This window comes from Crocodylus porosus, unplaced genomic scaffold (assembly GCF_001723895.1).
Source record: "Crocodylus porosus isolate Cpor-Errol unplaced genomic scaffold, CroPor_comp1, whole genome shotgun sequence".
Taxonomy (NCBI): Eukaryota; Metazoa; Chordata; order Crocodylia; family Crocodylidae; genus Crocodylus; species Crocodylus porosus.
This window is the reverse complement of record NW_017728933.1, coordinates 257934-282263: the sequence shown is the minus strand read 5'-3', so window position 1 is coordinate 282263 and position 24330 is coordinate 257934. Positions and strand designations below refer to the sequence as shown.

At 43.7% G+C, this 24330-nt stretch overlaps 1 protein-coding gene and 1 long non-coding RNA gene across 3 annotated transcripts in view; one reads left to right on the top strand and one right to left on the bottom strand.

The window, feature by feature from the left end:
* GFPT1 (glutamine--fructose-6-phosphate transaminase 1) overlaps positions 1 to 20551 on the bottom strand; it is a 49676-nt gene extending 29125 nt beyond the window's left edge. The window contains exons 1-4 of one of the 2 annotated variants that reach the window (XM_019545931.1): positions 20488 to 20551; positions 6424 to 6531; positions 5448 to 5555; positions 1752 to 1877 (exon numbers count right to left, since the gene is read on the bottom strand). In XM_019545931.1, coding sequence (XP_019401476.1) covers positions 1752 to 1877; positions 5448 to 5555; positions 6424 to 6531; positions 20488 to 20494 — 349 coding nt within the window. In that variant the 5' untranslated portion in view covers positions 20495 to 20551. The remainder of the gene's footprint in view (positions 1 to 1751; positions 1878 to 5447; positions 5556 to 6423; positions 6532 to 20487) is intronic. The other variant, XM_019545932.1, reaches the window with a different exon arrangement.
* LOC109317331 lies at positions 3981 to 23945 on the top strand. Its single transcript, XR_002103031.1, has 3 exons — positions 3981 to 3995; positions 16543 to 16549; positions 23888 to 23945. It is a non-coding gene; the product is annotated as an uncharacterized LOC109317331 (long non-coding RNA).
* The last annotated feature ends 385 nt before the right edge of the window (positions 23946 to 24330 follow it).

Below are 24330 nucleotides of genomic sequence, written 5' to 3'. Positions count from 1 at the left end.
GGTTGTTCCTCCCCAGGTGCATCACTTTGCATTTGTCTGTGTTGAATCCCACCCTATTCACATCCTCCCACCCTTGTAACCTGCCTAAGTCTGATTGTAGCCTGATGCTTCCTTCCAGTGTGCCCACATCCGCCCACATTTTAGTGTCATCAGCAAATTTGAACAGGGATTATTATTATTTTATTCCAGATCTTCATTTTACAGTATGTAATCACAATGGAGAATGGACTTGTGCTTAACCTGCAGAATGGGGAACAAAAGACTTGGGTTCTATATCTGGTAGGGCAGTGCAAAGCTTCAGTCCCTGATTTGATTCAGTGGAGATTTGGCTCAATTCAGTGGCTGAATCTCCAAATCCAAATTAAATCAGGAGACCCTTTAATCTCTCCGAATTGAATAGGAACCCTCCGAATCGATTCGAAGAGGTTCAGCGATTCAGACATAGACACAGCTTTAAATGTTTTTTCTATATACCTCAAGATAGCAGGGGGCTTGTGAATGCTGTGATGGAACGTCCCACAGAAGTGTGGGGGGCTCAAAGCACTCCCGGTCCATTTCCAAGTCCGCTGGGGAGTGCACAGCTCCCCCCCTCCCCCCCCACCCATATCCCCTCCCTTGGGTCAGCGACTGGTGCCTCTGGGGTCTGGGGAGGGACCCAGGGTCCCCCCACAGCTGATCAGAGCCAGGAGGGCATGGGGCCCGCCCAACAGACCCGGAAGTGGACTGGAAGTACTTTGAGCCCCCACACTTCTGTGGGACACTCCATCCGCCCCAGCATCACAGCAGTCACAAGCTGCACCTGGTATCTTGAGGTACGCAGAAAAAACATTTAAAGCTGTGTCTATAGCCGAATCACTGATTCTCCACATCGGCATCGAATCTTCAGATTCGGCTGAATCAAATCAAAGACAGTAATCCAAATCAACAAATCTAATCACTGTCCCTGATTCAGGCCAAATCCAAATTGAATAGGGCCCATTTTGCACGCCCCTAATTTCTGGCTCTACCAGAGACACCAGGGAGAATCTTTTCATCTCTTCAGGCCTCATTTTGTTTCCTCTGTAAAGGGGAATGCTAATAATTATATGGGTGGCAGGCACAAAGGTAAATTAGCCTTGGTTGGAGCCATAACAGTCCATTTATTATATGCAAGAGATCTAGCTGCCTGCTGTAGTCCTACTGATGAAGCGGCACACAGATTAAATAAAGGTAAGCTGCCTTCTACCCACCAAAACAAACTCCACTTTTGCCAAAAGAGAATACATTAAACATGTTTTTATTCTAATGCCTCATGTGAAAGAGTGGTTGGGAACATTCCTGTATATTCCATTTAAGTGTAGGCTTTCTTATTCCATATCCCCTTCCCAAGAGTGGGCAAAAGCCATCAGCATTCACTCGTTAAGTGAGTCTGCCTGTTACTGCAATTAATTCATAACATATCCTATTGCTGCTTGCACTGAAGTCAGTGGCCGAACTTCCACTGACTACAGAAGGAGGATTAGTATATGTGGCTTGCAATAAAACAACTATATATACACCTGCTTCCAAACAAATGTCATTCTGCTGTTCAAGAAGCAATTGGTATCTTTATGCCACAGGAATTTTCATATGAACCGCCAGGACTTGTGTATAAAGTATACGCCTTTTATTTACTTGTTTCACCTGAAAAACAGTATTCTTCACTCAGAAGTCAACAGCCATTACTCCTCCTCCCAAAAACAAACACTTCCTTGTGCAGAACAAGATCTTACCGTTGTTCTTATCCGAGCGCTGTGGGTGACTATTAATGGGGTTGGGCTCACCATGGGTAGCCCAGCGGGTATGTGCAATTCCAAGATGTACGTCAAATTCAATATCCAGATCCATGTCCTGTTGCTCTGCAGACAAAGAACAAGAGGATTATATCAAAGCCTGCGCCAACTGTCACTGAAATCAACATGGGAGTTGGATTGGGCTTTCAGAGCATAAAATGGGCAATGGTGCAGGTTATGTGGAAACTGAAATATTGAAATGAAAATATAGTCAGCAAATTACTAGTGTAACTCTACATCAGGCACGTAGAGTTACTGGCAGTGACTTTAAGCCAAGCAATAAAAATCTTGATTTAAAAAAAGCTTGAAGATCTTTCCATGTCTGATTCTCAGCCTCATTCTGCAAAGCCTTACCCACATGTGGCTTTACTTTACTGGGTGGTTCCAGAATCTGTCTCATACTTCATAAACTGGACATCCATAATGCTTCCAGATACTGACTGTAAGCAAATACTACATACAACAGTGTTTATTGATCTGAATTATGACAAAAACAAGTTGATGGGCAAATCTCAAAAGATGAAACAGAGCTCAAATACATAATCAAACTACTGATCTGTCACCTAGACAGACAGATCCTATTCAAGAATTCTTTTGCAAAAAAGGGTGGAAACCAAAAACCTGAAACAGAAATTTTTTGATCTACACAGCAATGAGCAGAACGCCTCGGTATACTTTCCATTCACTGAAAGATTCTCTGACAGGCCTCTAGAGGAGTGGGTCTCAATCGTTTTTGACCGAAGGCACCCCACAATAAATTCAAGGTTCCCCTCAACAGACTCACCACCTACTGGAAAATATCAGCTCTTAGTTTTCACTCTTTCTTTATACTACAGAAAGGTAACAGAGCCGTTCTTCTGTTCGAAAGAACTGAAAAAGATCACAACAGGTCAGGATGTTTTGAACACTACGGATTCCTATTACAAAACTCTGGGTTTATCTTGTGAACTGTGTTTGGGGGAACACCGTGTGGTACCCTGGAGCACCCTTGGAAGTTTTCCAGGGTCCCCCAGAACTGCTACCAGAACTTTTACTGCAGGTCTCCATGAAAAACCCGTTTCTTTATTCCTCAGACCCCATTCCAACTGAGCATATTATTGCCGTTGTTTGACATGTACCTAAGAAAATATAACTTAAAACCATGTGTGGGGCCATTTTGAAACTCTTACTTGTGAAACGGTTCTGGCATTTTTATTCTTAAATGGAAAAATGACCATCTATTTATATTTTCTATGTCTGAACGGCTAGCCCGTAATCACTGATGCTCCTGAAAGATTCTCTCTGACTGACCTAGCTTATTTCAGAGCTACAAAGTACCAAAAGTGCTCAGAAGGACCAGCAGTATCTAGTGAGCTGATAATGTGCAGAATTAACCATCTCTGGATAGAAACCCAGCCTTCGGTTGGAAGATTGTCTTCTCTTTCTCCTGCAACAGCTTTTCAGAAAGCACAGTAAGATGTTCTACATTTTCTTTAGTAGGCAAATAACACACTGCTTTTTAATTATTTAAGCCTTGCCATATATTAGGAATGTAAACATTGTTTTAAAAAGTAGCCATTTAACCTCCTCTAATTATAACTGGTTAAATGGTTAACTAATAACATAGCAGCCCAGCCACAGCCAATGCTGGGAGCTTCTCCCTGGGCCCTTTGCGTGTGGGGAGGTGGGAAGCCCTGCCAGACCACACAGCTCAGGTGAAGCCCCGTGCGGGGACGGAGGGGCACCTGTGAATGAGCAGCTAACTGCTTAACTCAGGAGCGGGCAATTATTTTGGGCAGAGGGCCGCTTACTGAGTTTTGGCAAGCCATCGAGGGCCGCACGACGGGCAGCCCAGGGCAAATTAATATTAATTTTCTAAATTATTTAGGTGCACTGCGGGCTGGATAGAATGGCCTGGCCGGCCGCATCCAGCCCCCAGGCCGCATTTTGCCTACCCCTGGCTTAACTGAAGAGTTAAGCCCACTGTTTTCTTTAACCTCACGGGCAATGGATATTAGACCCCCTCGCTTCTCCCCTCCTCCTCCCTCCCTCCTTCCTGCCATGCCATGCCCTGCCAGACTGCACCCCACCTCACGCTAAACAATAACTGGTAAGCTACCTGGTTGTCATTGGGCTTATCAGTTAAACAATTAATCGTTTAACCTTTCACATCCCTACCATATATTGCACTTTCACATTTATTCAGTCCTCGTGTTTTATCTGACTTAGGGAAAGAGCCCCTTGTCCCTTTGGGATAAATAAAATCAACTTTATATTCATAATGATAAATTTACATGAGAAAGCAATTGAATATGCTTTTGTTTTAAATATACAGCTGCAGGAGGTTATATAATGTAACCAAAAGTTACCAGCACTTGAAAAATCACGATTTTAACTAAAATCAGACAGCCCTGAGCTGAAAAGATACCTTCAGGCTCATTCAGAACTCATGCCATGACTATTTATAGTTTCATTTCCTGCACAGATTTAACTAATTTAAAGTCTGAATCTAGGTCACAAGGAGTTAGAAATAGCAGCAGAGGCCCTCACTTTATATGCCTTCCCACAGTCTCACTTACAAGTACACTTTTATTTTCCCTTAACCAGGTCCTGTGCCTGTCCACTGCATCTATTCAACGGCTGAATAGGGGTTTGGCCTGTAAAATGCATGAGTTGGTCAGGAAGTCAAAAATCAATTGTTAAATGTCTTGGCAGTTTCCTCCTTAAGTTTAGTTCCAAATTTCTGATATTCCTCTATCCTAATGAAAATGTTATTTTTTTCTGTTTGGAGGATACAGTTAATTCCCTGAAAATTTTCTATATGTTATTCCTCAGTTTGTGTCACTGAGAACTTAACACAACTTCACCTCTCTCTGTTATGCCTCCTTCAGGAACCATTTTTACCTGTGCTTTGTGCTTGATCTGTAATATCACTGGGACCATTTCTTGCATGTGCTTTATCACTTGAATGTGGAACTTAAATGTTACTGTTCTATAAATTCCCACTTTAAAAAAGAGCCACAACACTGTGAAGAATTCAATATAAATAGGTCTGGCCATTTCAGACCTCATGGGTATTACCATGAACATCCATTTCAAGTTTTCAACTCCCCTGTGCTAGAAAAATTCCTAATCAACATTTGCAGTTACATATTCCACTGTTAAAGACCTTTGTCCCCATGCAAAGATAGTACCTGGTTATTCTGAGCATCGTTACATAGCAGAGCAAAGCCAAATCAAGTGGAAAAAAAACTGACCAAATCATAAAAGACCACTTGCAACCTGCTTCTTATCATTTCATTAGGATACATCTCCCCCAGGTTAACAGATAAAAACTTGTGTCCCCTAAGGCAGTGTTTCCCAATCAGTGTGCTGTCAGAAATAAACAGCTGAGCCACAGAATTTCACCCTGGCAATGAGCTACGATAGGACTGAGGATGGGGAATGCCGTCACAGGTGTGCCGTGGAAAAAAGTTATTATTGTAAGTGTGCCTTGGGTTGGGAAACACTGCCCTGAGGATGCATACATTATACTGAAATGCACAGAATGTAGTAATTATGCATATATAAATGATTGCAGTTTGGTTATTTGACATGCACAAGTAGTTAGGATTTCTCTGGAGAGGGGAGAAGCTGCAAGAGAGAAGTAATACATACTGTGTACTTCTTCATCCAGTGCCTTCACTTTCCCTTTTTGCTTGATGAGTTGGATTTTGCAGGCATTGGCCTCCCAGTCTTTGTCATTTCCTCCATCAATTCCCACACCTAACAGCCACCACAAAATAAGCTGTAAGTCTCCAAAATGTATTTTGTCCTGTCTGTATTTTAGATTCAAGCAAAGTGAGGGACAGATGGTCTATGGTGCTATTTTCACCCCCCACACCTTCAAAAATAAAGAATGTCTTCTTATTTTGAAGGAAATTCTCAGATGAAAGGAACCAAGGATATTTTCCTATACATCTGTAATTATTATGCAGAGGCCCCTGACACATTGTGGGTCCACTGAAGATTAAAACTGGCTGCTTAAGTTTTTACTTTCCCCAAAACAGGAAGGTAGTGTAAAGCAGGTTTATTTGTGACCTGTGTTCAATGCATCTGTCAGTAAAACCAATACAAAATGACAAGAAACAAAATAACATCTTCAGGAGGGAGTTGGAAAAGCTTGAGAGAGTCCAGAGGAGAGCCATTTGTGTAATCCAAGGCCTGAAGGGCAGCTGTTCAAGGAGAGGCTGAGGGACTTGGGACTTTTCAGCCTGGAGAAGAGAAGGCTCAGGGGGGATTTGGTGGCTGCCTACAATTACATAAGCGGGGTGCACCAGGCCCTGGGAGAACACCTGTTCACCGAGCTCCCCACGGGATAATAAGGTCTAACAGCCATAAACTCCAGGAAGGCCGATTTAGACAAGACACAAGAAAAAACTTCTTTATGGGGCGAGTGTCCAGGGTCTGGAACAGATTCCCCCCAGAGGTGGTGCAAACACCTACTCTGGACTCTTTTTCTTGCTGGGGTCGCATGATCCCAGCTGACTTCCTGCCTGCAGCGGGGGGACTGGACTCGATGATCTCACGAGGTCACTTCCAGCCCCTAATGCCTATGAAATCTATGAAATTATGGTTCCTTGCAGCGACCTACCTGCGGAGTCATAACCTCGGTACTCCAGGCGCTGAAGCCCTTTGATAAGGGTTTCCAGGATCTCCCGTCTTGTCCGGGGAACATGGTAGTTCAGGTAAGCAAAGATGCCTGTAGAGAGAAGAAAACTCTACTGAATATGGAGTTTATTTTCATGACAAAATATCATGCAAAAGAAGGTGGTGCTGGATTTCCATTCCTTACAGTGTACGCTGCAAGCCACCTGCAAACAAACACCATTGCATCCTCCTCTTCTTACCACCTAGTCTGATTTCCAAGTGAACACATCCTGCTTACTCCTCAGAAACCAAAACAAAATCCCTCAGCTCCTAGTAACTTCACAGTGTTAAAACCAGTGGAACCAAGTAGGGAACCCATGGCTTGAGATTTTGTAAGTGCCAGAGACAGAAGTTTCCCCTGACCTGGCCACGGACTGCAGACCCTGACGCCATTAAAGATCAGGAGCACCATGGGACGCACCATTTTAATCATGAGGCCCGAAAACTATGGGAGCATTTATCCTGGGCGCTATCCAGAAGAGGGATGGTTTTGCATGAATTGGCATCTAAATACACCATGCACTTTTTCAACACAGTTTCTTTGTCAATTGATTCTTCACATAGGTGCGTATGACAACCCCACTCTCTCATGCCAAATACGTTCTCAGAAGGAAGCACTCTCTTGTCCTTACAAGCTGGGAAGGAATGGCGAGAAACTGTCATTTCTACTTTTAAATACCTAGCAGGTGATGAAGCTACACAAGTACTGGACTCTATCAGGGCAGACAAGGTTCTCTGGGTGAATCTGATATCTTTTATTAGACCAACTTAAATAGTTGGAGAACAATTTTTAAGCAAGCTTTCGGGTTCAAAAACCCTTCGTCAGGCTAGGGAAGTGTCAGCAGTTGGTGTGTGCTCTCCCTAAATGGAATGAAAAGCAAAAAAGCCAGAGGCTGGGCTGGTCTGTCTGCCTGTGTCCTTAGGCCAACACGGCTACAACCTACACCCCTGAACTCTACAATGGAAATTTCTGCATCTTGTTCACTCTGCTACTATCATAAAGTAGCAATGCAAGGATGCAGGACAACACTGATGTGAATGTGAAAAATAACAGTGCTGGAAGATACATCTCAGCCTATCCTAACACTGATTTTTTTTATTTAAATCAGATTTTTTTTTATTTTATTGTATTTTTTTTATTTTTTAAGATGCTTTTTTAAAAAAAACAAAAACCTATATAAAGATCATTTTAATTCAAGGTATGTTAAAAGCTCAAAAGATATCATCTTGGAATAGGGATTATACCTTTCCAATTATATACTGTTTAAGACAATATATTTGTGTAACCTTTTCAGAAAAGTTTTACAAATAGGTCACAAAAGGCCATGGACTATATTAGGGGCCCAATCTTACAGGGCTCCCAGAGGCTCCTGTATAGATTATATAAAGATTGAAGAAAACCAATCTACCCAATGGGACTCAGTGCTCAGCCCAGAAGATCCCATTAAGCATCTGCGATGCTTAGGTTCAGTTCTCAAAATGTGGATTTGTGCCTCCAGAGGATAACATCCTTGTTAACAACGGTATTTGGAGATGAGAGATAACAGACCTAAATGAATACAGAGGGCTGCTGGGGGTAGAGTACATCTGGACGAGGAGGAGGTATCTGGAGAGAAATGCAAGGAGGGAGGGTTAATAGAAACTAAAGAGAAACATTTTGAGCGCAATATCGCAGAAGCCTTGAGGGATATGTTGATGAGTATAGCCTCTCCATGGATTTGAGATCTAGCGAGGGAATGGCCTATCATGGCAGCAGGCTTGCCAGGCCATAGAAGAGAAAAGAAATCAAATATGAGAATAAATCTAGAAGAAAGTGAAGAAAGCCCCAAACTAATAACATATGGCTGCAGCGCTCGTTTGATGCGCTCCTAATACAGCATGGCAAAAACAACCCCCCAACATCTATGATGTTTAATTGGAGATAGTTTACCTCCCAATGACATGACCTGTTTCAATTAGCTTTGGTAAAATAACCAGATTATAATTCAGTTTTCTGATGTATTTGCAAAACTAATCTGAAAACATATCAAAATAAATCACTGCTTTAAAATGTATAGCTTGGCCTTCTAAAAATGAAGCTTACCTCTCTCTCTGATTTGTGAATAATGTATATTAAGGGTATATCAAACAACAAGAATGCACTTTTTGTAGAAAACAATTAAACTGAAGCTTCCTAACTGGTGATTTAAATCGATTGGATTTCAATCAAATCCCCCCTTGCTAAAACACCTTGTAGGAAAAATAAGCATTGGCCAATCTCAAAGCACAAGTTGGCAAATTTAACCCTATACATGCAAGTTTCCAGAGTTACTATTATTTGAGACACACCGAGAGGACCCAAAAGACAGAGGCTCATCCCCTTCTGAAAATGAGTCTGATGCTAAGGTCACTTAGAAACGGATACACCCCAGATCACCGGTCACTTTGGTAAAGAGGCTGACGGCTATACTTCTCCTTAACCTTACTCCTAGAAGTACTCTTTGCCCAAGCAGAGACACCAGGTGTACCAGCACACACAACAACTACAGGAACATCTATCAAATCATGTTCTCCAACAGTGCAGCTAGTATCATCTTAAGTAATTCAAAGCTTTCTGACTGGTTGAGTAATGTCATACTTAGAGTGGGTGCAGGAAATTCAGGCATTAGAGACAGATTTTTGTTACAAAGCCTTCCAACTTTCACCAGGTACCCGGTAGCCTGAGTAGACAGCGAAAAAGGTGCTTGCTGGCTTGCATCGTGATCATACCTAAACCGTGCTGACCTTTCATACAGACCTCAGGCTTCTGGGTACCGTGACAAGTTCAGAGCTTTCCAGCCCCACGCTAACAGCACGGACGGGAAGCTTTGCCTTCTTTACTTGCACTCCCTCCTCTCCAAACCGAGCAGTGAACACAACGACAGAAATGGGGTTGCTCTTTTCCCCTCTCCTTCTCTTCCAAAGAAAGCACCTTTTCCCTCCACTACCCCCTTAGTAGGAAAGAGAAGTCGGTGGAGGCCGGTTCTTCTTTCTCGCACCATCCTTTCCGGCTGGGGGAGAAGCGAACGTCCCGCTCATCCTGTCGGGTCCCCTGCAACTACCACATCTGCGCAGGGTACAAAGGCGCAGTCAGTCTCTGCCGCTGATGGGGCTATTTTCAATAAAAGCAAAGGCACCACCACACTGCACAATGCCACCCCAGCCAAGGGCGAGGGGACTGGACTTTCCTCCTCGAGCCTTCCAAGTCACAACTACAGACAACACAGGTAATGGTTATAGGTCACTGCCTGCCTGTGCTGCATCCCAAAGCTATTTCAGCATAACAAGCCCCTGTTTCTTTCCCCATCTCTTCCTCCAAAGCCATCCCAACCTCTTTGGCAAGAACTGCAGTCTGCTCTTACAGATAGGCAGTTCACTGTGTTTCCAAAAAAACGTGTAGTCTTCAAGCATACACCAGCCCTCCTGCCTAGAGCTGAACACGCTCCAAGCAGCCGTCATCTAGGCTGAAGGATTGCATACTTCGGCGATACCCCAGCCTCTTAAAAACCTCTAAATGACTTCCAGTCTCACAATCTGAGCACGAAGCAGGCTGCTTTATTAGCAGGCAGCTGTAAAATCCCATTTTTTTTTCCAGAGTTGTCAGAAAGCCCCCATACATAAATCCAAGAGGGTGTTCCTGTTATACATGGCAGTGACAAACCGAGCATAATGTAAACAAGGCAGCTGCGCTGCAAACCTATTTAAAGGCATTCGGGGTTCAATCATGTTCTTTCCACTTCATTCTGGCAGTGTCCCAGGAGCCATTTATCAGGCATCAGATCCAAGGCAAGCCTCCTTCAAAATACCTCATTAGCACTTGCATGTGTAATTAGAGAAACAAGAAGAGAATAGATAATAAATAGGTAAGGGCTCAAAAAGCATGGAACTAACTTAGGAATTTCCATTTCCAAAAGTGACTTCAGCACCTGGGCATCCAATTACCAAATCACTTGTAAAGGCGCTTCTACAAACATCTATATGGCACTAAGTCCCTCACAGAAAGTAGCCTCCCCAATTCTGGCCCAGCAAGTTACCTTTCTATTGACATGCACAGCAGCAAATTTCACTTGAGTCCTGCCCTCTGGGTGCCAGAGGTACCGGTGCCAGGGTACCAGCAAGCCCTTTGCTGTGTGCTCTAGACTGCTAAGCATTTGGTGGTTGCACCGAGACACCTTTGAAAACATTTTTTCCACCAGTCTAAGATGCACAAGGGCCCACTGAGTGGTGCACAAAGCAAGCCTTCTTCAACGTTAGGACCGCCTCAGTACTCGGGGCCAAAAACACCATAGCACAGACCAAACTATAGACACCTTTTCGTCTGGGAAAAAGATGGCATGCAAGAGGTCAAGAAGCTTTAACTTGCTCTGGCAGTCTATTAGCAGCTCTGCACCATTGAGCCATCTAAAAAAACCTAGTAGCAGCACCACCTCGTGCAGCGGGGGCCTGTGAAAGAATTTCTTCCACAACTGGCAAAGCAGCTGTCGAGTCCTCTGCTTGCTGCTGCAGTGGGTAAAGGGAGCAAAGCTGGCAGGCGGCTGTCTCCCTGGATTTTTCCTGAAGCTCAGTTCAGCAACATCTTGAACACGTTTTCCACTGTATCCAGGTTCTTGGAAGCTCAATTTGAGCACCTTGGACATACCTAATCTGCCCAAGCACCGTCTTTTAGAAAGCACTTCACATTGGGAGTCCCCAGCTCTTAACCATAGTTTCTAGGAGTGGTAACAATCACACCTAAACAAACACAGGTCTCTGAAAAGGCTCTCGGAGATCCTTTGACAATACTGTGGGCTCGCCTCTATTGCACAACCTCGCTGCTATGCCTGAAATTTAAGAGAAAGGGGGCAGGGGCTGGTTAACCTTTAGTTTCAGCACAGGAAAAGACCAGACTCCTCACATGCTAAGACAACCATGCACACTGGAAGTACCCTACAAGTTTAAGCAAATTCTCTTCCTCCAGCAAACGTGAGAAGGAGAGGCAATCACTATCTACAGACAACCCCGACGTGATGATGGCATGCAACCCCCCTGAAATCACACCTCCTTCCTTCTGTTGGGGCCCGTCTACACACCCACAAGGCTTCCTCCCATAGACTGGAGTTAGCGAACTCCTGGAAAGCTAGGGATGCTCCTGCCCATTGCCAGCCCCAGCTATTACTGTTGCTGGGCCAGTTCTAGTGTGCAGAAGACAAATACAAGTGCTGGCAAATTCTCATCTAAAGCTAGAGAGAAATGCTCAAGGCCACAAGATATGGAAGTCTGAACAACGGGAATTGAACGATTCAAGGAATAATGGCTCTTTTGACTTCTGAGTCTCTGTAGATCAAAAAAGTCTAGTCCAAACTGAAAGAAATCCAAGATTTTGGTGGTTTTAGAGTCTCTGCCCACTGTCTAGTAGACATGAATGCCTGCATGTGTCCTTGCCACAAAGTCACCTGCAGCACTAATTTTATCAAAAAACATGTCATGCATTGAAACTCCTAAAGTCTGCCTCTCTCACTTAAAAATGGTTCACCTGAAATGTGACTGGGACCCACTGCTATCTATTATAGTCTCCTTGCTCTAAAGGTTGACAGAAAACTTCCATCTGAAAAGCCACTAGCCTGGGGCTGGTCTTGGGCTCTAAAACTTTACTTAAAAATCCCCTCAAAAGACCCAAAACCTAAACCTAGCTTATACCAGGGCTACAATGAAGAAAGGTGGAGACAGAGCTAAAAATGTCACAAAAGGCAAAAAAGATTAAAAGGACTATTAGCTCCTGACACGAGAAAATGCAAATATTTTAAACAACTGTCAACTAAAGGAAACGCAGTGATCACAACTGAATAAGGTAAAAAATACACAGTAAGATGCACCAAAAGGAAGAACATGCAAAGGATGACAGAGACCCTATTAGGCAGCAAGTTTCTAAAACTAACCTAGGATGGAGGGAGTTTATGCATCAGAGGCGAAGTAGGACAAGCAGATTTCAGAGTACTTAGAGAAAAGAAGAAAGGTAATGTAATAATAGTTTTAAAAATAATAAACAGCATAAGAAGTTTGGTTATTATAAAAAGACAGTGACATTTCAGGGGAAATGATTTCAGATTTAAATCTCCTTAGCAGTATTACTTAAAGAGAGAGATTAAAAACTGAACAGCTAAAGAATCCTTTCAGTTTCCATTCAGTTTAAAGAATCTGTTCAGTTTACAGCATTTTTTTCCTGTTGATGGATTGATCAATAACAGCTTAGCCCATTTCACTATTCTGCATTACACTTCTTGTCTGCTGCACTTCTGCTTTTCATGCATTAGGACAAATTTGGGCTCATCACACCACTGGAAAAATTTCAATCAACATTTGAACAAAAATCCAAAAATGTTTGCATCTGATAGTGTTTTTTCCTGGTATTTTCTATGAATATTTAAGTTTTCTGCCTCTTTGTAAATATATATAGTTCTTAACTGGAGTTTGCCCACCCTGGATGGTGACTTTGGCAGAAGCACCACTGAAATGCTTCTGCTAGATCAGACCCCCCTATCTACAGCAAATCTCCTGTTTGCATTTAAAGCTTTTTCCTCCTCCCTGCTTACCAGTAAGGAAGATTCTGCAGGCCAGATCAGGCACTCAGCTACCTCTCATGCAACTGGTAACACTGGTGTAAGGGAATATGGCTGAACTAGAATCACTGAAGACACATGAAGTTATACGTTCATGTCTGTAAGAAAACTTGGTGGGCCAGTCCTTTGCTCTTGGTGATAATATACTCAATTAAAAGACTCCACTTGACTCTCAGAAACTAGGGTGAGATAGTAGGCTGGCAGAAACAGACACCAAGCCATGGGATCGCTTCATCCAACACCAAACTGCAACGTCACCTACAATATTATATACCTGGCAGGTGTATAACAAACACAGCAACTCCACTCCACCCTTTCTTCATATCAGAACTGCACTGCTGTCACAATTGCAATGGCTCACTAGCGGCACTCCTTTTCTCTGTACCAATAATGACCCTGTACTGTTCAGGCAGTGTGCTGCTGTTTGAAAAGTTACATGTAGAGCTACCGGGAAAACTTCCAAAGGGACATTTCTCCCCCTTTCACTGCAATCATCAGGTTTGATGGGAACGTGCCAAATTGAATGGAGTTCTAAAAGAAATTGGGCACATTTCCATTACATGGAAGTAAGTCTACTGTCATCTCACCTGGATGTTGAAGCCCAGGCTTCTACACAACTAAGATCTCGAAAGCCTAAACAAATGGTGCTTGATCTGGGGTTATTACAGGGGTGGGCAAAATGCAGGCCACCAGGTCATTCTATCTGGCCCACGGGGCCTCTAAAAAATTTACAAAACTAATATTAATCTGCCCCAGCTACCTGTCTTGTGGCCCTTGATAGCTTGCCAAAACTCAGTACCCTAAATAATTGCCCATCCCTGGGTTATCAGGATCCCCAGTTCCTACACAACATGCAAGCCTTGGGAGTCCCAGCTCCCAGACTCCCTGCCAGGTCTTGAGGCCCCAGGAACATTGCAGTAGACTTGAAAGAAATGAAAACTCATTTCTAGTTTTCTGCACCAAACTCTGTATCTCCCTATTCCATGAGACGCAATGAAATTTCATTTCTGTTCTGTTTCAGAATAAGGATGTTCAGGCATTTCCTGCAGAACTGAAATTCCAGTTTCACCTGAGGGTACAAATTTAATTAAAAGCACCTGCAATGCAGTCACTATTCAGCTAGCCTGTAGATACAGCTCGCAGGCAAGAGCTGCCAGTTGGCCACACCAGTCAAGAAGAAAGAAGACAATCAAAGAACAAAAAAAAAAAGTGATTGCAATGGCAATGGCATGACATGTACATGTGACTCTCACCTAGCAAGGCTGAGTCACCTGCTAGATGAACTAAATGCAGAGGGAACAAGAACACTATTTCATTCTGCTCCTGATGGTTCCTATCATTCAGAAAATCTGGATGAGAAAGGAAGAGGTAAAGGCCCTATAAGTAATTCAAGTCCACAGAACATCTTTCTGGCCTGTATTGCAGGCATGCCACAGGACCATCTCAGGCCTAACAAGACAAGTTATGTTTTAAAAGCTTTGAATTAAAAAAGCATAACAAAAAACATTTTTCAACAGATTGTACGCATCACACACCCCTTTCCTGTCTATGCTCAGGACAAAGTCCTGTTCAAGATCGCCTTAACTGAGACATACTCATTAATTGGTTTTACAACACAATCTATTTTATTATAGGTGTAGTCTCGACTGTGAACCATCACCTCTCATTCAACTCTGTCGCAGCTCAGAAACTTGTAACCTGGACACTACGCCCTAGGACTGGTTTTTTAATACTGAAATGGAGGAAGGTGCTAGTTATGTGCCAAAAAGAATGATTAACTCCTGACTGTAGCACTTTTGGCAGCTTTGAATACAAAAGTCATTTCGCCAAGGGACACATAACTGCAGACCCTGGCTGGGGTACTTAAAGCTTTTTTTTTTTGGCAACATCAATAGCTTATTCAGATATGACAAACTATGCTGAAATAAGGACAAATGAGAAAGAAAAATGTAACCAAAAATAAGTCAATCACTGAGATCCATTAAGAATGACAAATGACACTCCTCCAAACAAAAGCCTTGGTTTTATAATGTGACATTACTATGAGTTCAGTTTAGGCTCAGTTTAGTTATATAATTACAAAATGTATTTGTACTGTGCTATACGAGTGAGTGCGTTATATTTTTATATTTCTACCCAGAAGAACTTTTACAACCTTTTCTCCTATGCCTGCAGAAGGGTGTTTGTGCCCAAAAGCTTGCAATTAAAGATGTTTTTTGCAATAATGTAGTTGGACTAATAAAAGATATCACTTCTACCATGAGTCCTGATTCCTTATATTTTTAGAGTAATTCCAATAGATGCCTCTATTGATTAATAGAGGCACCAAAGGAATACTGTGTCCTGCTGATAATTATTGGGGTCTCATTTTCTTTAACAAAGTCTATTTGTTAAATAGACTTTGATGATTAAATGCGCATTTAAATAAAGACATCTTCAAGGCAGAAAAAGGAAAGGGAAGGAAATGTTTTTCTATACATGAAACCAAGACAAAAAAACAAGTACTAAATCAAATGCTAACAGCATTGAACATGGGCCTTGGTTATGTACTGATCTCTGGGGCCCAAGGTAGGAAGGTGCCCAAAGTCCTCAATTATCGACTCCAATAAGAGTAAGAGGTGACCAACACTCTGCAGGTCCAGGCCTTTTTCCTATCTTGCTGGTGGCTACAACAGGCTGGAAAACCGCGTACAACTCAGTGCCAAGAGGACATGAAATCTGCACAATCCAAATAACCTCAAGGTCAGAAATGAGCAGACATTTGTTATGGCTGTTCTTTCTAGAGGGGAGAACTAGCTTATATTTAGATCAAATTCTCACTGTCCAGAAAACAAAAGAGCAGGAAAAACAAGCACCGCATCAGGGAAACGCAGCCCTGATGGTACTTTCTTCACTGCTGCTATATAAACAAGGGTTTCTAGAGATGGAAACAAGATTCGTGCAAACTAAAGGAGACAACTGGTCCATCAAATCTAGGATCCCAGCTCGGGCTAAGTGAATAGGTCATGCTTCCACAAAGAGATCCAGGCAGCTGTGCTATAGTGTTCGTGGGATGACAATTTTCATCAGCTTGATTTTCATCCTCTGTGACTATAAATAAAATTAGACCTAAATTTACTCAGCATTTCAATGATCCTGTCTGAAAAGAAAAAACACAGCTACCCTAGCTGACTGCTTTAATTATGCACAAAAAGTCTATCAGACATGGTCACCTTGAAAAACCAGTTTTCTCAACTATTTCTGAGGTGTGTCCAAACCAGTCAGGTACACTCACAAAAGACTCAGGAAATGCATCCAGACTACAGCAGGTAAACCCGTTCGGCTTGCAAACTGCGCACTAAGGTGGTCATTCAAAAACCTTCCCAAGCCAAAGCACAAATACCAGGCAAATGTACTCCACTATGAGCATTATGAACAGTGAGAAATAATATTCTACACTTACCTAGCAGGAGAAAAGTATTTTTCTTGAATGAATGTGGAATAGTTTTAAAGATTAATTTAGCAATTAACTTCCTCTATGTGAGAAGGTGTCACCAGAACATGTCACGGGTCTGCTGAAGTAGATGTCACAGCACAGAGATTACTGTCTTATCAACAGCAGTCCTGAAGTGCTAATAGCATGAACATAAAAATATACAAGCAACAGCTGTCATTTGCGCCGGTTCTTATACCCATTGTCCTAGCATGTGGATATCTTCTACATACAATTAAACTCACTTGGTCATTTCAATATAGGCAACAGGCAGGAAAAGAAACTCATGACCTGGAAAATTCTCCCTGAACAGAGACAAGCAGCTACTGTTCAGTTACCAAGCTCACTTCCACGTCTTCATTTATCAGTTTCCTGCTTCCCTGTCTCCACCTTTTTTTTACTTTAACTAGGATGATAATAACATACAGCAAGGGCTGTCAACTGGGAGTGCGCAGACTTCTAGGGGTACTTAAAAAAGGTCCGAGGGGGTATGCAGACCCAATGTGATCCATAAATGCTGTGCATGCACGCACAGCTGCAGCACAGCACGCAGACAGCTAAGAGACCAGCTGGGTCCAGCTAGTAAGTGTGTTGTGAGGGAAGGGATCGAGGAAAGGGGAAGGGCAAGGGGGCAGATCAAGGCCCCAGTGGTGGGGGAGGGAGTGGGGCTGGGGCAGGGCACAGGGCTGAGCCGCATGGGGGGAAGCTCCATCCACTACATGCACCTCAAGAGGACATGGGGGGCATGTGACCCTGGATGCGTGTGGGGCAGGGCGGGATGCCTCTGTGGGCTGGGGCCGCGTGGGGCTGTTCCCAGTGGGGGCTGGACTGGGCTGCACTTGGGACGGGCGGTGGCAGTGCTTGGATAGGGGCATGGGGAGGCTGCAGCCACTCCTCACTTTACCGTAGCCCCTTCCCAGCGCCACCACTGTCACACGGCCCAAGTGCAGCGCAGCCAGCCCCAGCAAGGAACAGCCTGACACTGGCCCTAGCCCTTCCCTGGGCAGATCTGCAGGCGCACGCTGATCGTGACCTGCCAGGGACGCGTATAGCTGCAGGAGCTGCCCCCCGTGCAACTCCTCCACCCCTGCTTCAGCCCCATTCCCTCTGCCACCGCTGGGCCAGCCTGCCCTCACCCCATATGCAGATCCAGGGGCACATGCCCCCATGACCTCCAGCGGTGTGTGCACCAGTGGGAGCTGTCACACCCTTCCTGCGTCTCCTGGACCAGCCGCTTGCAGCTATGACCCACACTCTGCTTCGGCTGTGTGGCCCCAGCCCCACTCCCCCCCTCACCATGGGGGGAATTTGATTTGTACCCTGCTCCCCCACCTTAAAAACTAGAAAAAAATATAATGGGATACCTGAACTGGAACTTTGAGAGAAAAGGGGTACACATGTTAAAAAAGGTTGAAAACCCCTGACCTACAGCCTTGCTGTTTCTCTGGGTACTTGCACATAGGAATATTTTATGCTATCAGATCACTGCATAAGTTTGCTTCAAAGTTTGAAAAGGGAAGGAGTAAAATCCTACAATGCTCACACTTTTAACTTAAAGTCCCAACCCTACTTGTAAATGCCCTTAATTAACATGTGTATTTTGTACCCTGTTCTCACTTCCTATACCAGATCTCTGCCTCCCCGACACTGTGGAACAAGGTAAAGATGCATTGGCAGAGCAAATAGCTCCAATGTATTTAAAGGGATGGCTAAACATCCACAACCAGTTTTGCTTATGTGAAAAAGGGAAATGGGGCACTGTATCTGCAGGTATCCAGTGCACAAGCACACCCCAAACAATTTTCAATACAATTAAAAAAAAATTTACAGCAGAATCAATTGATACAAACACTTTTAAGACTGGATTTCCAGGAAGAAGGATTCACACTGCACCAAAATAAGCACTATACTTGCAGCAAACTATTTATGGAAATAACTGTCTATTCTATTCTTAGCTTTCTCCCACTTTCCACTTTGAGCCAAATTAACATCATGCTTAATATAAGATGGAGCGCACAGTACTAATCGTTTCAGGGATACATTTGGTAGCTGTGTTGTTCTGAGACAAAGAAATGCAAAACTCTGGAACTCTTGGTTCAGAAATGATCCCTTTTATTAGACCAACTAAGACACTGCAAAAAAAAAATCTTTTTCTGCAAGCTTTTAAGCATACACACCCTTCCTCAGGTTCAGGGAAAATTAAAGATGGAAAAAAGGCCCCACAGGTAGAAAATAAAATTCATTTTTGGACAGAGGAAGCTGAAGGTAGAAGTCTGTTTCTCTGGGTCCATGAGAGTGTACTAATTATTGTGTCCTTTTTCCTAACATGTTATAATTCACGGGTCACTCTCATGTGACAGTATTTGGGCCCATCAGTTATAGAAAGCTTTGTTATGACACTTGATAAAATGCTCCAGCTAATCCCAAAGAGGAGAGGAAGTGGCAGAGACATGCAAGGCAGATTTAAAAAAAAATAGATTTTCTATTTGAACTCAAGGACAAAGTAGTATTCATAAATAAAAATAAAACCTTCAAAGGTGGAAACTTCGGAGGCAAAACACATACAGCACAAATCTTAAAAGGAGGAGCAATCATACAACCAATCTGACAGAAGAGAAAGTGGAACAGAGGGACATTTTTTTGCCCTATTCCTGTATCTGGTACACTCGGTACGACAAGACACCCCTGGATTTTATCAGTAAGGAAAACCAGACCACAGGCAACATTTTTCAAAGCATCTAAGTGGCATCACAAGCTGCACTGATTTGTGCACATCCCTCACAGCCTCTCTACCCCCAAAAGCTTCACCAGTTCAAACACTTCTTTAGCTGACTATTACAAAGCCCTGTGTGGACAACCTTAACATGTTTTAAAACTTGGCTTACATTGGTTCAAGTTGACAAGCTGCAGAAGGGACATTTAAATCACCATAAAAACATCCACATTAGTCTGTACTACTTAAACAAGTCATGACTTTAGCTGAAGAGGTGGTCATAGTGCAGTTTGGACAGATCTTAGATGCTCAGAAAACACCATCCAGAATCAGTTATGCCATACCAATAATTCCTGTGGGCTCCTAAATCACTTCAGTAACTGCATCCCAAGACCAGGGAGAGAAAATTGGAGAAGCAACACTCTGGGTACAACCAGACCCAGTGTCACAAATGGCCAGCGTCATCAGAGGGCCATAGGATGACTGCACCCCACCTCGGATGCTTGACACGTCAGTGACACTTGTACAAGGCTTCGCACCAACATGCAACTGCCAGTCAGAGGCTGAAATGATTTCTGACTTGGCAGGAAGCTGCATGCCTGCAGCCCTGTAATGGACACATCTTCCCACCTCGGAATAAACTAAGAACATTCACAAATTTTTTGTTTTTAATACCAATTCATTTCTATATCAAAATTAGCAGCAGCCACTTGACACCCAGACCCGTGGGATTCAGGGCATCTAGAAACAGTGGATATGCCCCACAGTCACCAGATCATTTACTGAGACTCGCAGGGACACCACCTTCCAGCAAAGGATCAGCCAGATGCCGCCGAGGTGCACACAAGTGCAGCACCCAGGACTCTGCCCACACGCAGGGGGAGAGTGACTGCACATGTGTACACACACACATATGCAGGGACACACATACAAGTGTACACAAAGGGATGCACACACATGCAGGTGCACAGACAGGCACGGGGATGTATATGCGCACGCACGTACTCAGACATACACAGGAATGCAGAAACACAAGCGCAGACAGGGATGCGTGCACACATACACACACAGGGATGCGTGCACACACGCGGACGCCCGCACACGCTTGTCCGGGGAGCAGGGACACACCCCCAGGCCCGGGGCCGCCCGCCCGCACACGCACACGCACACGCGCAGCCCCCGGGCCCGCGGCGGGGCCGCCTCACCCACCACACATGGCTTCTGGCGATGCGGCCAGACCAGGCTCCGCTCAGCTCTGTGCGGGTGAGGCCGGGCTCGGCCTCGGCGCGGAGGCGGCGCTGCGCATGCGCTGGGCCCGGCCGCTCATTGGGTGCCGCTTTGCCGGCGTGGCCCGAGCCCGGGCGGCTGGCAGGGACGTGGCAGCAGGACGTGTGACTGCGCGCGTGCGCAGGGGGCCCGCCCCGGCCTGGAAGGCCAATGCAGGTGCTGGTTTCGGGGCAGACACGGACGTGTATACCCAGACCCTGTCCCGCTGTGGGCTTGTGCCTACTGTTTTTTACCGCCGTACATCTCCGGTCGAGGGAGCCGAGTCCGTAACTGATTGGGAGTGAAGGTTTGAGGCGAGCTGCTGCTGTTGCCTAGGAGGAATTCTTGCTCCGGCCGTCCTCCTCTTGCCGCGAGCCAAGTCGTCATGGAAGCAGGGCAGCTCCAGCAGGAGTAGGCTGTAGGGTTTGTTCCTTTTTAAGTCAGTCTGGACTCCAGAGGATGGGAATGCTCCCACTTCCACTGAGGGTCACAGCTAGACTCACCTTAATTAGCTTTCGTTATTCTTCACTAGCAATGAGTAGTAAAATAAACTGTATTATTACTAGTATTTAATGTCAGCTGGAAGAGAAAGTTGAAAAGGACATCCTGTATACAGGCAGAATTGAATGCACCTTGCCCACTTGAAAAAAATACTAAGGGCGGCAAGAAACTTGATACGCCTGCCAAGTTTGCTGCATTAATGTATGCAAGCTGTTCTGGTGAACCAAGGACTCTGGCTGTAAAAGTGGCTCTTGAAAAAGACGTTGGGGACTTCAATTAATTCTAACGTTTGTAGGTCGTAAGATGAGCTTTGCTATTAAGCCCAAAAGCAAAGGAGGGTTCCCACAATGCTTTACAAGTTTCAGGGCCAGTGGTTTATTTGAAGCTTTATTTGACTGCACCAAGCACATGAGGAGTGAGACTTGGTCCTAACCAGAGGGACACTTGACTTAAGAAATGTTACACTTGTTACAGACTGCATAAAGAGCATGTACCTTGTGTTTTCATTCATCAGTTCAGGGGCCCCTAGCAATCTAAGTAAAGTGGCATATTTCTATCAAGCTATTTAGCTAGTTCAGCCTTTCTCTTCTGCCTTGATTTTTCCTTACTTTTGCCATTGCCTAAGGCCCTACTTGAAACATTTTAATTAAGGGATAATGGAACTGGTGTTCTGTTTGGCAAGGCAATGATCTGGGCTAGCATAGGCAAATTAAAAGGCTGGGCAGTTCATAACCATAAAAGAAGTAATTTCCCAGTGGGGTGATCTGGTAACCTAGCATTATAGCATGAGTAAAACAGGTAACTAATAAACTCTCCTTTCATTTTCCTCTTACTCATGCATATGGCAGCGTCTGGCCATTGTTACTGTTATTACCCACTCCTGCTGAGGCACCATCTTTTTTCATTAGCTAATCTGTAGGGTGGACTCAATTCATCTGCTTCCTTATTTCCCTATCTTGTGTTTTTGCAAAGTTCCAAGATGGCTCTGGTGCCAAAACTAAAATTATATGGTTATCATACGTAATCTGATGATTGATTGTGTCCATCAACAAGTCACAAATTTCTTGTTCCTCATGCTGAAACTCCCTGTTGAATTCAGCATGCCCTTGGGGCAGGTGAATGCAACAGCTCTGAGGGTAAGCAGCTAGAGGTAGTGGGCAAGGAAGACCTGTCCTGTTCTCAGAGCGTGTCCTGATGAGTGTGACTGTTTGTTTCCCTAGGGATGCCAGTGCCATGCACACTCTGGCACATGGCAGGTGACCCCAGGTGGTGTAGGGGAAGCCCCAGCAACCTTACCTGGGGTCCTCCAGGGGCCAGAGTGTGTCTGGACAGCCAGGCTCCAGTTTTGAGCAGCACACACTGCCACCATGTGTGCTGCCCTGCTTTTTTCATTGTGGGTTTTTAAAAAAAAATCCTCCTGCGCTCCCAGGTAGCAGTACAGGGAATGTGTGCAGTGTGTAGCACCACAGACAGGTCTGTGGTGCCACATACTCCACATCCACGCTCATCTGGATATGACGCGAGAGGTCAGGGGGAATTGCAGCCAACTGCAGCAGAAGCAGGGGCAGGTCTCCTTCAGTTCCCAAAGCACCCAAGAAATGCATATTGTTATTGTGTCAGCTGCACAGCAGTTCCCATGCCTTACTTCTGCAAATGCTGTAGAAATTTTGTAGTACAACCAGAGATATGAGGCCAATGGTATTTTGAACTGGGATAGATGAATAGTGAAGGGGGACCATGTTTCCAGGCTCAAGTACCTTCTGAACTAACAGTGGCCTTTATATACAGCAAGCGTTGTGCAGATCTAGATTTTTGGATGGCTCTAAGAGAAACAAAATTAAAACTCCTGCAAGGATTTAGCAGCTCTTCAACATCTGCACACTTTTAAATGCTTTTCTCACCGTAGATAAAAGTTACTCCCAAGATTTTGTGTTACTATATTTCAACCCCTGCTCTCTATATACACTTTTACAAGTGTATTAACTCAATTACTGGGTTGATTTAAAAGAAACCTGAAATAGTTGTACCAGTATAACTTCCAATACAGATGCACTCAAACTAAAAGGTATTTTATATCAGTAGTTTACCCTTTAAGGTAATATATATATGCTAGTAGAGTGGTACAGCTTCTAGTTTAGGTGTAACCTGCACCTATCATCAGAAGGAAAAATGGGAATGAATCATAGTTTACCTTCCTGTTTGATAAATTCATTCTTTGTAAAACTAAAGTATGAAGACTATCACAGGCATAAATCCCAATTGGACTAATCTTCCTTGAAATCTAAATGTTGGCTACAGTCCTAAACTGCAGATTGTTTTCTACCCACCTGATGAGAGGTGAAAAAACACATTTGGAATTAGTAACTGTTAAGTAATTGGAGCTATTGCTTCCTGCTGCTGTGCTGAAAATACCTGCTTCATAAATCCTATCACAGAGGGTTTTGTATGCTGATTGTTTTCCAACATGCAGTGAAGTATTATCAAATGTAAAATGACAAACACTCATTCCAGAGGCTTGGAACAAGTCACATTTTGATAAAAAGCAGGTCTCTACCTGTGAACAGTTTCAAGATGGCAAGGATTTAGATAGCTGTAATCAATTTCTTTTCTATAAACAGGGAACTGGATTAGCTTTGTTCATACAAGTGGATTCTTTTAATCGTGCAGTATTTTGAAAGCCTCTGAACATCTGTGAAATAGGTGCAAGTGAAGGTGTCAGAATAAAGGTGTCAGAATAACAACTTTTACAGTACTGAAAGCACTGGTGTAGGTTATTCATGTAAGACGCTTCCTAGAGTGCTTATTGGTTTTCATTCATGATCATTGATATATATATATATAGATACAAAACATCCATTACACAGGTAGGGAACTGAGACAGAGTGCAAGATACCCAAACTTGCGCAATATATAGCATATATAAAATTATATATATATATATAATGCTATCCATGTCATGTAAGACAACTTTTATGTTTTCAAACTCCAGCCTCTGAAACACTTACTTAACAGACTTTCAGCTATGGCACTGAAATGGTACTTATTGCAGGCCTCAGACACATTATGGAAGTTGATCTTCTGGTTTCAGACAACAATATTGTTAATGTCTCAGCAGCAAGACTCGTTTTAAAGACCCTTGTTACTTTTCTGCAAAGCTCAGAAGCTCCAAACTGAGACTCTCAATCATGAATCACTAATTTTACCAACTTTTAGCTCACGTGTAATCAGAAGGTATTCCTGATCAATAAAGACATGGATAATGTATAATTTAGATAAGCCTCTTGC